The sequence below is a fragment of the Nylanderia fulva genome, unplaced genomic scaffold (assembly GCF_048542155.1).
Source record: "Nylanderia fulva isolate GAGA-0341 unplaced genomic scaffold, ASM4854215v1 Scaffold3, whole genome shotgun sequence".
In the NCBI taxonomy this organism is placed as follows: Eukaryota; Metazoa; Arthropoda; class Insecta; order Hymenoptera; family Formicidae; genus Nylanderia; species Nylanderia fulva.
This window is the reverse complement of record NW_028190368.1, coordinates 3,184,988-3,199,841: the sequence shown is the minus strand read 5'-3', so window position 1 is coordinate 3,199,841 and position 14,854 is coordinate 3,184,988. Positions and strand designations below refer to the sequence as shown.

Sequence of the window (14,854 nt, the reverse complement as noted above, 5' to 3'; positions counted from 1 at the left end):
TTTACTTATTCAATTATTGATTTAATTATTATATATTGATTTCTATTAAAATTTCTTTCTTCAATTATTTTAATTACATATTATTAGGAAAAGTTTTTCAACAAACAATTCAATAACTAAAATCGATATATCGAGATCAAGATCGAGATCTCGAATATGTAAAACGCGATTGTTGTTGCGGACAAAAAGGCTACAAAATTTTTTTTGGTTATATACATATATACATATATATATATATATATACAATAAGTACAGCAATCAATCATATAAATATATGTATATAATAATAATAATTATGTAAATAAAGTTAATTACCCCGATATGAGGCAATCTATTTGCCTCGGCGTGAACCGTCAAGATTCGAAGCTCCGAGAGCGAAGAGAGCGCAAAGCAAACTGGACGCAGGTGACATCTGGTATTCGCGGCGATCACTAAACAGTCCGAACTCGGCGTCGAATGAGTAATTCGATACATCGGAAAGGTTCGAGGCGCGGCGGCATTCACTCGATCACGTCACTCGATGAGTTGATTCGCGTCATCGGCGGACTGTTGTGGTTGTTTGCCGAATTGCATCGGAATCAAATAAAATACGAGTTTTCTATTTTTTCGCTCAACGCATACGGTGAATCGACGAGTGAATAAGGAATCTCGAACGAAGTCGAAGTCTTGGGTGGACGACTCTGGCATCTCGTCACTTTTCGCCGAATCCACTTGGGCGATCGAGTCACCGAGGTGACGCATCAATCCGAAGGATTTTTTCGAGACTAGAGACGTTTCCCAGTGCAAGGCGATGGTACGATGACCGCTCTCAGGTGCTTCGTGTACGCGCTCGTCGTGGTGGCAACCTCGTACGCCTGTAAGTATCACATTATTACGTATAGCATGTGTGTGTAACCGCTACAGCGCGACTTCCTGGCTGCCGACCCAGCCCATCTCGATGTAACATGGCGTGCAAATACGCATACGAATAAAGATGCACACACGTTGTGTTACACAATCGCCCTTATATCCCTTTCATTTGCCAAGCCTATCGTTATTTTATTTCGTGACACAATTTGCAACTTTTTTTTAATTACCATCCATTCGTATATCTACTATTATTAAAAAAAAAAAACAGCTTTTTTAATACATATAATTATATATGTCGTACAATATGTTAATATAATGATATATGTATGTAGAGTCAATAGTTGATATGTATTTGATGTAGTAAGAAATATTTTATAAGGTCCAATTTTGGAAGCATCGCATTATACACATCTCTTATTTTGTTTAGTCTGTGTGTAAAAGTGATCCCCAAAGTTTTACGTGTTTCTGTATGTTATATATTTTAGTATAAAATATTTCTGTATAAAAAGATATGACAAACTTTAGCAAAATTATGATTGTTCCTTAGATGACGACGAATGCTACATTCCTCTTTTGGACAGAGCTCAATTAACAGCAACCACTTCCTTATCCGAAAGAGGTCCAACGAATGCCAGGTTAAATGGTGAGAAAAGATATTCAAGTGTTTTTAATTTCCACATCCATCTTCACAGTTATTGATTATTATAGATGTGAATTATTGTACAACTGTTCATATATAGCGTATAGTTATTATATTAGTAGTAGTTTGTTTGCTTGCTCTCTATTCCTATAAAATCTATTGTTATCTATATTGTGCACTACATATTTGCTTCTGTTTGCATTAATAATAGTTATAAATGATTCTGCTAATATTATATGATATTTTGCGATGAATTCTGGTACAAATTGAGGAGTCTAATTAGTGTCGATGAACGCTGCCTACCATGACAGTTAGGCTCAATTATGAGAATTAAGCGATACAGCCATCTATGATACATTATTCAATCATTTTATACTCGCCTCTATCTTTATTACATTAGCACTTTACAAACAGAAATACTTATAGATGATACAATCTCTTGAATTACAAATAACAAACACAGTAATAAATTTATATTTGCTTCAGGTGGATTCTAGAAAGTAGTCTATGAAGAGTATCTCAAACGAGCTATCTTGCAAGACCTTGCTTTTTATAATCAGAGATAATTTAAGAACGTATTAATTGTGTAATCATAAAACAAGCAAAAAGTGCAAACTGTGATTAAATAATTTTATATTGTTCATGCGTAGTATCAATATTTTTAGAATGTCAGCCATTCGGTGGGCATTTAATTGGAAAGAGTGGAACCCGAGTGAACGAGAATTTGAATATGCGATTTCTTGTGTACAAAATGATGAAAAGACTAGGCTAGGAAGGTTCGTATTTCGTAAAGATGTTAGAGCCTCCCTTGTAGGTAAATTATTAATGAGAAAATTTGTAAATGAGTATACGGATATTCCGTATGACAAAATTGTTTTCGTCAGAAATGAACACAATAAGCCTATATTAAAAGACAATTTCACTGTAAGTTTCAATGTTTCTCATCAAGGTTCCTATACGGTTTTAGCGGGCGAAATTAGGGATATCAAATTAGGCGTAGACATTATGTCGTTAGAATATAAAGGAGGCAAAAGTCTCTCCGAATTTTTTCGTATAATGAACAGCAATTTCTCGTCAGCAGAGTGGAAAGAGATCAGAGGTTCTGCCCCAGAAAAATCTGAAGCGGAACAAATATCTATGTTTTGTAGGCACTGGGCATTAAAGGAGAGTTATGTTAAAGCACTTGGTGTGGGGATTGTTATTGATCTAAGGAGTATCGACTTTCGAACTAATTCGGAGCTAAGTCAAGATTCAGTCACAACCGACACAATCTTGCATATCGATGGAGTCAAACAAAATTGGTTGTTTGAAGAAACTTTACTCGATTCACAACACTGTGTTGCCGTAGCTTTGCAAGAGAATGATAATTTATTACAGTCACATAATACCACATTTGAAATAATGAATTATGATAAACTTATAGCACACGCAGTTCCACTCTTTCCATTAGATCCACAGTATATGGCTCAATATTTTGCTAAATCTGAACAACCATAGTTTTATTGATTATTCATAGGATAATATTGCATTATAAAGGATAATATTTCTTAATATATTAATTAAAAGATGGATAATATATTTTGTACAGTTTAATTACAAAATAATAAAGGGTTAAATTATATTTTCTTACTTTTTTTATTTACCTTCTTATAAACTTTGAACATTTTATTAACTCTTTTTTATTTACATTATAATACAGCTAAATTACAAGAAAATATATTAATGTTTCTTTGTATATATATGTATAAATAAGATTAGAGAAAAATAATCTTTCACTTGGTATAAAGATTTAAGAATTCTATACAATTTAAATGTAAAAAATTCTAATTTAAGCCTAGAAAGTAACTAGAAAATAAATTTCTCATCTTAAAAATTGAATCCATCTTTTTTCTCGAGAGTTGTTACTTAAAATTTTGTGAAAAATTATTTTATACGTACAAAAAATGTTCTACATCTTTGTAGTTGAAAAAAGTTTTGAATATTTGCAATGTAGCTTTAACATACAATCATATAAATTAATCTCTGAGTATAAAAGCGAGGTACTGTTAAAATGAATTCTAATTATTTCGCTATACATTCTGTCCCCTTACTTGTAAGCGTGCTCTCCCCTAAGTTTTACTTTGAGTTGCATGCATGCACAATGTTATGGTGTAGGCGGAAACGCATGGACGGCTGGCAGTTCCGATTTCGGTCAGTATTTAATAATTGACCTGGGCCAAGTGATGAACGTCACAGGCGTGGCGACTCAGGGACGATTACTGCAGAAGGAATACGTGATGGAATATCGTATTAGTTATGGCACCAATGGTCTTGATTATGTGGATTACAAGGAAGAAGACGGCCACGCAAAGGTAAAGCTCTCGTTCTCGCTGTCGTATTTTTTAATTTTTCTAATCTTCACTTTGCATCTAACGAGGCATGGCGTAATTAATCAATGTGCGCGAAAATGCTAACAACACAAGGTTCGCTTATGCACGCTTATGTAGGCAAATATATTGTAATAATCTATACGAATATATGTATAGAACAAAAAAATATGTAAGAGTTTTATATATTATGTTAAAAAAAACTCTTCATATCACGAATAAAAGATATATAACCAGGTTTCTTACTGGTAAGTATCTTTTGATGTGCTTTATATAGAACTTACACACACCAGAACGCTTTGCACCAATTATTTGTTCTGTAATATTACTATAGTTATTTTATTATTTTTTTTCATCACATACATAACATTTGAGTGCAAAGTGAGATATAATATTGTGAAAAGAAATTCTTAATTACTAATTAAAATTCTTAATAATTGAGTGCAAAAGTTTACTTAGTGATAGAAGATAGTTTTTACAACAGTTGAAACAAATTAACTAGCACAAGTTACACACTGATGAGATGAACTAAATTGATGATCCTTTGACTATATCCTATATCCATTTGCTTGCTTCGCTTCCACTTTTCTCCTCTTACACATGGACATGGAGCTGGGCTTTACAGGAGATTCCGCGTGGTCACCAGTACTTAGCAGTTACGATCAACATCTTACTATGGAGCTGGGGGACAGATATGAGATACGCAGCATTGCTACGCGAGGGCGGGCTCATACTAATGAATACGTGACAGAATATATTATCCAATATTCTGATGATGGTCAAGCTTGGGCCAGTTATGAAAGCCAGGATGGTGTAGATGAGGTATTAACTTCAAGGATGGAGCCTAAAATTTTATTTACATTTATTTATATAGAGAAATGTAGTTTATAATAATCTTTCAGTTGTATAAATGAAAAATAATTGTGCAAATGTGTAAAATTTAATATTAATATTTGTTTATATATTTTTGAAGTTATTTTTTTATTTTTAGTATATTTAAAAACTTCTCTAGAAATATTTATTATGCTATTTTTAAACAAATATACAATAAATTTAATTTCTTTTTATTCTTCTATTTAGTCTGATAACAAACGTATTATAAAATTTCTTCATTATTGCTCTTGTCGTAGAAATATTGTAAAATATTGCATTAACGAAATGTTTTGCTGTGTAAAAACCTTTCATGTTTTGGATCTTGTTCGATACTGTTTGGAATCTTCTGTTCTAATTGCTATTGGGATTTAAGAATTTAAGATATATAAGTATCATAAAGTGTCATTATGATAATCGTGAAGAATATTGTTAAAAAAGTAAAATCTAAAGAAAATCAAAAAATGTTTTGTTTCTCGAGAATTTTATCTAATCATAATGGCATCTACAGCTCTTGGGGTTAATATGTATCCACTTTTTCGCGTCTTTTTAATCACTAACAGTCTAGTTATACTAACGTACATGTTTGTGCAATTAATATTAATTAACCAGAGAGAAGGGAGAAGGAGATAATACTTATTGCATTTATTAAAGATTGGAGAAATGAAAATTATTCAAAATAAATCATTATTTTGCTTGATCAATGTTTGCGCACATATGTATATATGCAAATTAAGGGGCCGTCAAATTTGATAACTCCTTTAATATATATGAATTTTAAACTGATCTGGAAACTAATGGTGTTTCTGAATAACGTGTACATTTAAGAAATTAACAGTTCTTTGTACAGTCTTCTTATTTAAGATCTACTTTTAATTTATAGCATGCATGCAATTTAGTTATATTCTGCATTATTGTCATGACATTAATTATTAATTGGCATCAAAAGAACAAAATTGGGAATATTGTAGTAAAGTAGTAGTAATAGTAGAGTAGCATTTCATTTAAAATTTAATTTTTTTTCTCTCTACAGATGTTTAAAGGTAATGTAGATGGAGACAGAATAAAACTTAATAAATTCGAAGTACCAATAATCGCTCAATGGATAAGAATAAATCCAACACGATGGCGGGACAGGATATCCCTGAGAGTTGAACTCTACGGATGTGACTATGGTATGAAATAATAATTATATACATATATATTACATATATATATATTTTTTTTTAATATGTGAAAGGTATTTAAAAACGACATTAAATTTCTAAATTATCTATCATTTCAGTGTCTGACGTTGTATCTTTTAATGGATCATCCCTCGTACGTCTGGATCTATTAAGAGAGCCTATCGAAACCGATAGGCATTTTATACGTTTTCGCTTTAAAACAAATAATGCCGATGGAGTATTAATGTACTCTCGCGGTACACAAGGTGATTATATAGCTTTGCAATTACGGGACAATAGAATGTTGCTCAATATCGATCTGGGATCCGGTATTATGACGAGTCTGTCAGTTGGCAGTCTTCTGGACGACAATATGTGGCATGATGTCTCAATCTCGCGCAATAGAAAAAATATTTCCTTCTCTGTCGATAGAGTACTGATCAAGGGTAGAATAAAAGGACAGTTTCACCGACTGGATTTAAATAGAGAAGTGAGTATTTTTTAGCTAGTGTAAAATTTTTCTAATATTTACATTAGATTTTACAATTGAATTTAATTGAATGAACTATTCTTTTTTAGCTTTATATTGGTGGTGTGCCTAACAAGCAAGACGGTTTGGTGGTGAATCAGAATTTCACTGGTTGTATAGAAAACTTTTATTTAAACGCGACGAATATAATTCGCGACCTGAAGGAGACAGAAATCATAGATGAGAATCTGAGATACTATAAGATCAATACACTCTATACCTGTCCGGAACCTCCGGTGATACCCGTCACGTTTTTAACTCCTGGATCTTTCGCTAGACTGAAGGGTTACGAGGGTATACCGTCTATGAATGCTTCTCTTGCATTTCGAACTTACGAAGAGCGAGGAATAATTCTTTATCATCAGTTTACAACTCCGGGCTTCGTCAAGGTTGTCTTCAGCTTCATTAATCCTAAAACAAAGTTCTATTAATAAATGTAATTAATTAAATTATTTCCTTTGTAGTTATATCTGGAAGAAGGTAAATTGAAGGTCGATATAAAGACAAAGGATAATCCGTCTGCGACTCTAGATAACTTTTACGAAAAATTCAACGATGGAAAGTGGCATCAAGTAATTTTGACAATTGCCAGAAATTCTCTCATCTTGAATGTCGATGGACGACCAATGAAAACGGAGCGTCTCCTCGATATGTTGACTGGAGCGTTTTATTTGGTTGGCGGTATGATGGGTGAAGGGAGCAATCATGGTTTCGTAGGTTGTATGAGAATGATAAGTATCGATGGGAATTATAAATTACCGACCGACTGGAAGGAAGAAGAGTATTGTTGTAGAAACGAGGTCGTCTTCGACACTTGTCAAATGTCAGATCGTTGTAATCCGAATCCTTGCAAGCACTCTGGTGTTTGTCGTCAAAATTCTGACGAATTCTTCTGTGATTGTGCTAATACTGGATACGCGGGCGCTGTTTGTCACACCTGTAAGTATTCGATTCATTTCAATAAGCTGAACATGTAATGTTTAGGATATCTTTGTCTACTAAATTTGACATTACAATTTTACACACAGCATTAAATCCCTTATCATGCGAGGCGTATAAGAATATAAATTCGGTAAATCAACGTGCAGAAATTAAAATTGATGTGGACGGCAGCGGACCCCTGAAGCCATTTCCTGTCGCTTGCGAATTTTTCACCGATGGGCGCGTAATGACAGTTTTACGTCACAGTAACGAACATTTAACTCCCGTCGATGGATTCGAGGAACCTGGCAGTTTTATTCAGGACATTAATTACGATGCTGATCTCGATCAGATAGAGGCTTTATTAAATCGATCTATAAATTGCAGACAGAGGATAAATTATGCATGCAAACATTCCAAGCTATTTAACTCTCCAGGTACTTACAATATATATATATATATATATATATATATATATATATATATTTTTTTTTTAAATATCTTGTTTATTGTACCTCCATTTATATTTGTATTAACTTTTGGAATTACATTTTCAGTTTCTACGGGTGATTACTTTAGGCCGAACTCGTGGTGGGTGAGTCGGAGTAATCAAAAGATGGATTATTGGGGTGGTGCGTTGCCTGGGTCGCGAAAGTGCGAGTGTGGTATACTTGGAAACTGTGCGGATCCTACCAAATGGTGCAACTGTGATTCTGGATTGGACGGATGGTTGGAAGACGGTGGCGATATTACGGAGAAAGAATATCTTCCCGTTAAACAATTACGTTTCGGCGACACGGGTACACCGCTCGACGAAAAGGAGGGTCGTTATACATTAGGCCCACTTATTTGCGAGGGCGACGGTAAGTTTATCAACATATATATATATATATATATAAAATACAATAATATACGGATATGAATAAAATTTTTTATTAAATTAATTTTTAATGGTACAAATGAAACTTGTATCATCTACATCATCTTCTATTGCAGACTTATTTAAGAATGTTGTCACATTTCGCATCGTGGATGCTACCATCAATCTACCGACATTTGATATTGGGCATAGCGGCGATATTTACTTTGAATTTAAAACCACTATCGAAGACGCTGTAATAATTCACAGCAGAGGACCCACTGATTACATTAAGATTTCCATAAACAGTGGAAACCAGATACATTTTCAGTACGTGGCAGGCGGTGGACCGCTCACTGTGAGCGTACAAACATCTTACAAATTGGCCGATGATCAATGGCATTCCGTGTCGGTGGAAAGAAATCGCAAGGAAGCCCGAATTGTCATCGACGGAGCACTGAAGAACGAAGTGCGAGAACCACCGGGTCCTGTGCGAGCACTTCATCTCACCTCGGACCTCGTAGTGGGTGCCGCGACCGATTACAGAGACGGATTTGTCGGTTGCATAAGAGCGCTGCTACTCAATGGTCAATTGCAAGATTTGAGAAGTTATGCCCGGCGCGGATTATATGGTGTTACGGAAGGTTGTACGGGCAGATGTGAGAGTAGTCCTTGCCTTAATAATGGCACGTGCCACGAAAAGTATGATGGATATTGGTGCGACTGTCGATGGACCGCGTTTAAAGGACCCATTTGTGCGGATGGTAAGTACAGAAGATATTGAATACGAGAGATCTACGTTAGACGATTTCTTAATCTTGGTTGTGCCTGTTTGTTTTCAGAAATTGGTGTAAACATGCGACCCAGTTCGATGATAAAGTACGACTTTATGGGCAGCTGGCGTTCCACCATCGCTGAGAAAATACGCGTTGGTTTCACTACGACAAATCCAAAAGGATTTTTACTTGGCCTCTTCTCCAACATCTCGGGAGAATATATGACTATAATGGTCTCAAACAGCGGACATTTACGCGTGATATTCGACTTTGGTTTCGAGCGGCAAGAAGTTATATTCCCGTTTAAACATTTCGGCTTGGGACAGTATCACGACATCAGAATCGGCCGGAAGAATTCAGGCTCGACTCTGATAATGCAAGTCGACAATTACGAGCCGAAGGAGTTCACTTTTAACATAAAGAATTCTGCGGATGCGCAATTCAATAATATCCAATACATGTACATCGGCAAGAACGAGTCTATGACGGAGGGATTCGCGGGTTGTATATCGAGAGTCGAATTCGACGATATATATCCATTGAAGCTACTCTTCCAAGAGAACGGGCCTCCTAATGTACGCTCGCTCGGCAGTCCATTGACCGAAGATTTCTGCGGAGTCGAACCGATCACGCATCCGCCAGATGCCATCGAGACGCGGCCGCCACCGCAAGTAGACGAGGAAAAAGTGAGAGCTGCGTACAATGAGACTGACACAGCCATTTTAGGGAGCGTGCTAGCGGTTATCCTGATTGCGCTCGTGATTATGGCAATCCTCATAGGTAGATATATGTCTAGGCATAAAGGCGAATACTTGACACAAGAGGACAAGGGTGCTGAGATAGCCCTGGATCCGGATTCAGCGGTTGTAAATTCAGCCACTGGTCATCAAGTGCAGAAGAAGAAGGAATGGTTCATCTGAAATACATCACACGTTAAATATGTAAGTGCTAGAGAGGAGTATACATTAACTTAATCTAAAATATTATACATAAATCCTTCTTACAAGGGTAGTCTTTTGCTCCGTTCAACTGTTATCTCTACGTTTTATAATTTTGTATCGAGACAATGCGCGTATCATAGCGAGATAGAAATCAAAAAAGAACTGGTCAACTTTGAAAAATATTTGAATTCTTTTCGCAAGATTCATAACAGTTTTATTAAATTCAATCATAATTTTGATGAATTATATATTAATCGTAATGTGTGTATTTATACTTTATTGTTATTTCTACTTGAAGTATTTTTCAAAGATTTATACTTGATGTGTCGATGTCCCTCTGTAGCACTCATCATTTGTGTTCTATAAAGAGATTCAACCAACATAAAAAAATTTGCTATCTCCAATATATAATTTTTCTAGTAATTAAAACAATTTTTGTTGTACTTTTGGACTATTTTGTATATATATAGTAATAGAAAAAACATGACTTATATTAAAATTAACCTTTAATTAATTAAATCTGAATTTTGATCAGCCTTGTTGATTTTGTCTCATTATGCGACGTTCATATAAGATTATCATTCCATATTATTTCTTTACGCATTTTTCGTAACTCTTTATAATATAATATGACTGCCGAAATCTCATCAATTAACTTTCAAAGATTACAGATAAGAAATGATTTTCTTGCGTTACGTGCCAATGAGAAAAAGAGAAAAAATTAATTAAATATAATATATAATTTCATTGGAGAGTGTGTGTATCTTACACATTCTAATTTATATACGTTTTTATGATCGGGCATAAAAAAGAGTTGTATGTAACATAAATAGATTCTACATGTACAAAGCTGTCTCTATTCTACAAAGGTAGATTACTTACATTTATATATATTTTTTTGTTCTTTCTTTTTTTTTATAACAATTCACAGTATTAGTTGTAATGTCTACCGTCCAAAGTGCATTTTACACTTTTTTTTTTTAGGTTTATTTTATATTTTCATTCGTTTAGATAATTATATTTTACAGATGTTTTACTTTTATTATATATATATAGATCTGCAAAAATTCACTGTAGTAATTTAATATTAACATAGCGCTAAGGAGATAGTAATTGTAATAGTAAATAATAAAAACAAAAACAATAATGATAATATAATAATTATAATAATAATAGTAATTGTATACTAAGCATTGCTAATGTAATACACAATGAAAGTGTACATAAGTCATTTTTATACGAACAACATAATCGTGTTATTTCTTGCTATTAAATCGATATCTCTTGTACAACGATTAAACAGGCACGAACCCAACAAAGTTGCATTTCTGTATGAGCATATCGCTAATATGATACTCAGGCTTGAAAAAAAAACTATGACAATCTTAATGACATAATTTTTTTATATGAGCCTAAAAGAGAGAACAAAATCGATTAAAATAAATCATCTTTACGACGTTCAATATTCTTTGCGTTTTTTTAAAGATCTATTTTTAAATCCTAAACGAGATTCTTCAATGATAAATATTCGGCTTCGATATTACTTACCCACATTAAGCAAATTAATTACTTACTCATGGCAGATGCACATCCAGATTCGCCTCGTTAAGTGCTGCTGCATCCAAGTAGAATGTAAAACATATAATTATAAATTGTTGTGCCACCTGTATATTGTGCTGTAAAAAACCTTTCGCGTGTAATTTTACGAATATATTTCGTACGAAATTCTAAATGGCGAAAGTTCACGGAATGAAAATCGAGTAAAATAATGCTGGGCGAGTGAACTTTTAGGCACGTAAGCTGTATTTACACGTGTACTTGTCAAAAACAACTGGTCGAAATGTTAAACATTAAAATACAATAACCTTCGTAAAAGAATTCGCTACCTCCAGAGCGCAATGTTGACTCTTATCTCGCGTTCACGCGATACGTGTCCCTTCGATATCTAACATTTTCGTCTAATCTATACCTAGAGAAGGTAATATTGCTAGAGCAATCTTTCTATAAATATACATACAAATGTCTCTTAATAAGTAAAGAATCTCAGTACGTATTTTAATAAAAAGTGTCTATTTTTAATATCACTCGTGTTCCAAATTGCTCTGTTGTGTATTTCCAACGTCATAATAATAACGCAACCATATATAAATATCATGTTTTACTCACTCACGTATGTGTCAGTCTTGCGTCTGACTTGTCATTTTCTATCCCACACGATCGTCAAAACTGGATATAATTAAATTGCAAATTGTTGTAATAGCTACACAACAATTCGTACATAGAATATAAAGTCCGAAAAAGTCGTTCGTAACTTTCTCACAAATTGTAAATTGAAATCTAAAAACAAACAAGATGTTTGCAACAACAAATTTCTTTGGGACAGAACGATTGTACTACATGAAACAAAATTTAAGTAACAAATTCAATGTACAATTGATTTGAAAACGGACGTCCGCGCAAATCGATAGAGATAGCGATTTCTCTCAAGTACATACGTCGTGCTGTGTTCCTCAAACACGCCTCACTATTATACCGAGATAAATTTTGTCAGCGTTTCTCTTTCACTAAAAATTAAATGAATGTTAGAGCGTGTAAGGATTTTGTACCGATTCGCTTTCGATGAAGGAAATCACATTCGCGCAAAGAAATGTTATACAAGTAAACATTTTTCAATTATACCGCAGTCAAGCGGCGATATAAATGCGCTCCGATTAATAATATCTAACGCGATGCGAAAAGACGACGTTATTTTCTCGTTGTCTAACGATACACAGGTTGTTTCAGTTGTATTTTAAATGATACAAACGCGAATATCTTTTAAACTTAAACTATTGGTGCTATTGAATATGTTTCAGATAAAAATTGAATAGTTTTGAGGGGATATGATAATAATTTTTTTTTTCTATAAATGGAAGTGATGAAGAAAGCTATTTTTTCTTTTCTAATGGAATTACTTTTTATATTTATTTAAAAAACATTTTTCAATATTATCAATAGTAACGAGGATATTCGTGTGCATCGTTTAAAATGAAACACCCTGTACATCACGTATATAATAAATCGCGAATCTCTTAGATATATTGCGATCTCCTTGAGCGTCGCGTCAAATCACTTCGAACACGCACGGTGAACACGCATGAGTTTCGGTTGGCTCCATGCTTTATGTGTTTTACGCAGATACCTCCGAGAGAAGTCAACATATATATAATAATTTATTCATTATATTACAATAAATCGTTCTACACATAATGGAGAAGAGAGCGATTGTTACAGCGCGGTCGACGCTGATCGGAACGCGCGGCGCGGGATCAGGAGCAAGAATCGGCGATAGGGGTTTGAGCCCTCCTCCCGATCCCGTAACAACGAAACGAGGATCGCTCGCCGACGATCGCGACAGCGACGAGATAGCGTATCACTGATATGCACTGAGGGAGAGGACTTTGGGTTTAATTACAGTCGCTTAAGTACACGCGTTCCGCGTACGGGCGGTGGAATCTACGAGGGGGGCCACTAGGACGCCGAGGTGTACCAGCCGTTTGCCGTAGACTTGTTGCCCGGATGATAGATGTGGAAGCCGGCGCTACCAGCTGGATGATGATAGAACTGCGGCTGCTCCGTCAGACCCGCCGAGGCGTATGCCGCTGCGGCGTCTAAGGCACTCGGATGAACAGTGGCCGAGTATACCTGGGGTTTCAAGGGTAACGGCTGAGCCGGTTCGTACTGATGACGGAGAACTGGATCCGTGTACGCCGACGAGCTCTCGTAGCTGTTGATCACGTTCACGGAATGCAGCTGCTGCTGTTGCTGTTGTTGTTGCTGCTGCTGCTGCTGTTGCTGCTGCTTGTCCCTTGGCGAGACCGACGACGGCGGTGTCATCGCCGAATGATAGTCCACCGGGTAACCAGCCGCGGTGGCGGACGTATACGACGAAACCAGACTGGTGAACGCGTCGGCGCAGCTGGTGCCGTTGGTTCCCTTTTGATTGTGCGCGGCGAGCACGAATTGGTGCTCGCCGTACGTACTGGAACCTTCGGAACCTGGCGGAGTGGGCAGCGGTCCGTTAGGGGCTGTCTCACCGGGATAATAGATCCCGGTCGACGCGGGTGTCCGCGTACCACCGCTCGACGTGATCCCGTGCACGTTAGCGCGTATCACGCTCTCCCGATTGGCCGCGTAGAGCTGTCTAAGAAGAGCAGAAGCCGGTAAGGGCGCAGCAGCCGCCGCGGATTGCTGCGGACTCAGGTGACCCAGGTGATGATGCGCGCCGATCCACTGTATCGTGCTACGTTGCTGCTGCTGCTTCAGCAACGCGTCCGTACTGAAGTCCGTGGGTTGATGATGAAGAGTCGCCGGGGAATTCGATTTGTTCAACGAACTACTCGGCAGATGCTTCGACATAGCCTGCTCCAGATCCTTCACCGAGGTCCCCGAAGTGTTCTCGGCGCCGTTGTCCATCCTGCCGCTGTCGGTGCGACGGGACTTCGGGCTGGTCGAGCAGAGGGTCTGCTCGGTCGTCGAGATCGAGTGCGTGGACGTCGCGCTGGGGCTGAGGGTGCGAGTCACCCTCTCGCTGGTGGACTCCTTGACCGCCGTCGTCTCCTCCTCGTCTTCCTCCTCTTCGTTGGAGCTGCTGTCGTCGTCCTGGATTTTCCGCTTGTGTCCGCGCAGTCTCACCACCAGCGTGCTGATGTTCCCGACCGCCGTCTGCGACGATTCCTGCTGCTGCTGTTGCAACTGGCCTATACTGTCGTGATGCCGGCTACCGCGTTTCTCGCTCTCGGACGCCCGGCTCTCCTCTCGTTCCTCGGGCGGCGATCGATGCGACTGCTCCTGATGCTGATTCGTAGGGCCGCCTCGACTACGACCCTCTGAAATCGAAAGTCGCAACGAATATCGCTTCAAGATGAGAACTTTCTGAGGCGATCGGATGGAACCGA

General features: G+C 36.9%; 3 protein-coding genes across 6 annotated transcripts in view; 2 read left to right on the top strand and 1 right to left on the bottom strand.

Moving 5' to 3' along the window:
* Window positions 1–13: 13 nt before the first annotated feature.
* Nrx-IV (neurexin-4) lies at window positions 14–11,996 on the top strand. Of its 4 annotated transcripts, none has more exons than XM_085484320.1 (11): window positions 14–856; window positions 1,397–1,492; window positions 4,481–4,677; window positions 5,759–5,900; window positions 6,011–6,381; window positions 6,471–6,809; window positions 6,885–7,359; window positions 7,449–7,778; window positions 7,899–8,204; window positions 8,338–8,964; window positions 9,043–11,996. In XM_085484320.1, the coding sequence occupies exons 1-11, from the start codon at window positions 799–801 to the stop codon at window positions 9,894–9,896; spliced, it is 3,795 nt and encodes a 1,264-aa protein (XP_085340446.1). In that variant the 5' UTR covers window positions 14–798; the 3' UTR covers window positions 9,897–11,996. The 4 variants fall into 4 exon arrangements, with proteins under 4 accessions (XP_085340446.1, XP_029155953.2, XP_085340448.1 ...); XM_029300120.2 differs by lacking the exon at window positions 4,481–4,677 and adding an exon at window positions 3,644–3,840; XM_085484321.1 differs by lacking the exons at window positions 14–856; window positions 1,397–1,492 and adding an exon at window positions 3,775–3,840.
* LOC146722564 (L-aminoadipate-semialdehyde dehydrogenase-phosphopantetheinyl transferase) lies at window positions 1,982–3,110 on the top strand. Its single transcript, XM_085484323.1, has one exon. It carries the CDS (start codon window positions 2,132–2,134, stop codon window positions 2,984–2,986), a length of 855 nt encoding a protein of 284 aa, XP_085340449.1. The 5' UTR covers window positions 1,982–2,131; the 3' UTR covers window positions 2,987–3,110.
* LOC114928753 (protein trachealess) overlaps window positions 11,698–14,854 on the bottom strand; it is a 93,851-nt gene continuing 90,694 nt past the window's right edge. The window contains 1 exon segment of the mRNA XM_029300087.2: window positions 11,698–14,785. Within this exon segment, the coding sequence (XP_029155920.2) occupies window positions 13,428–14,785 (1,358 nt within the window). The 3' untranslated portion in view covers window positions 11,698–13,427.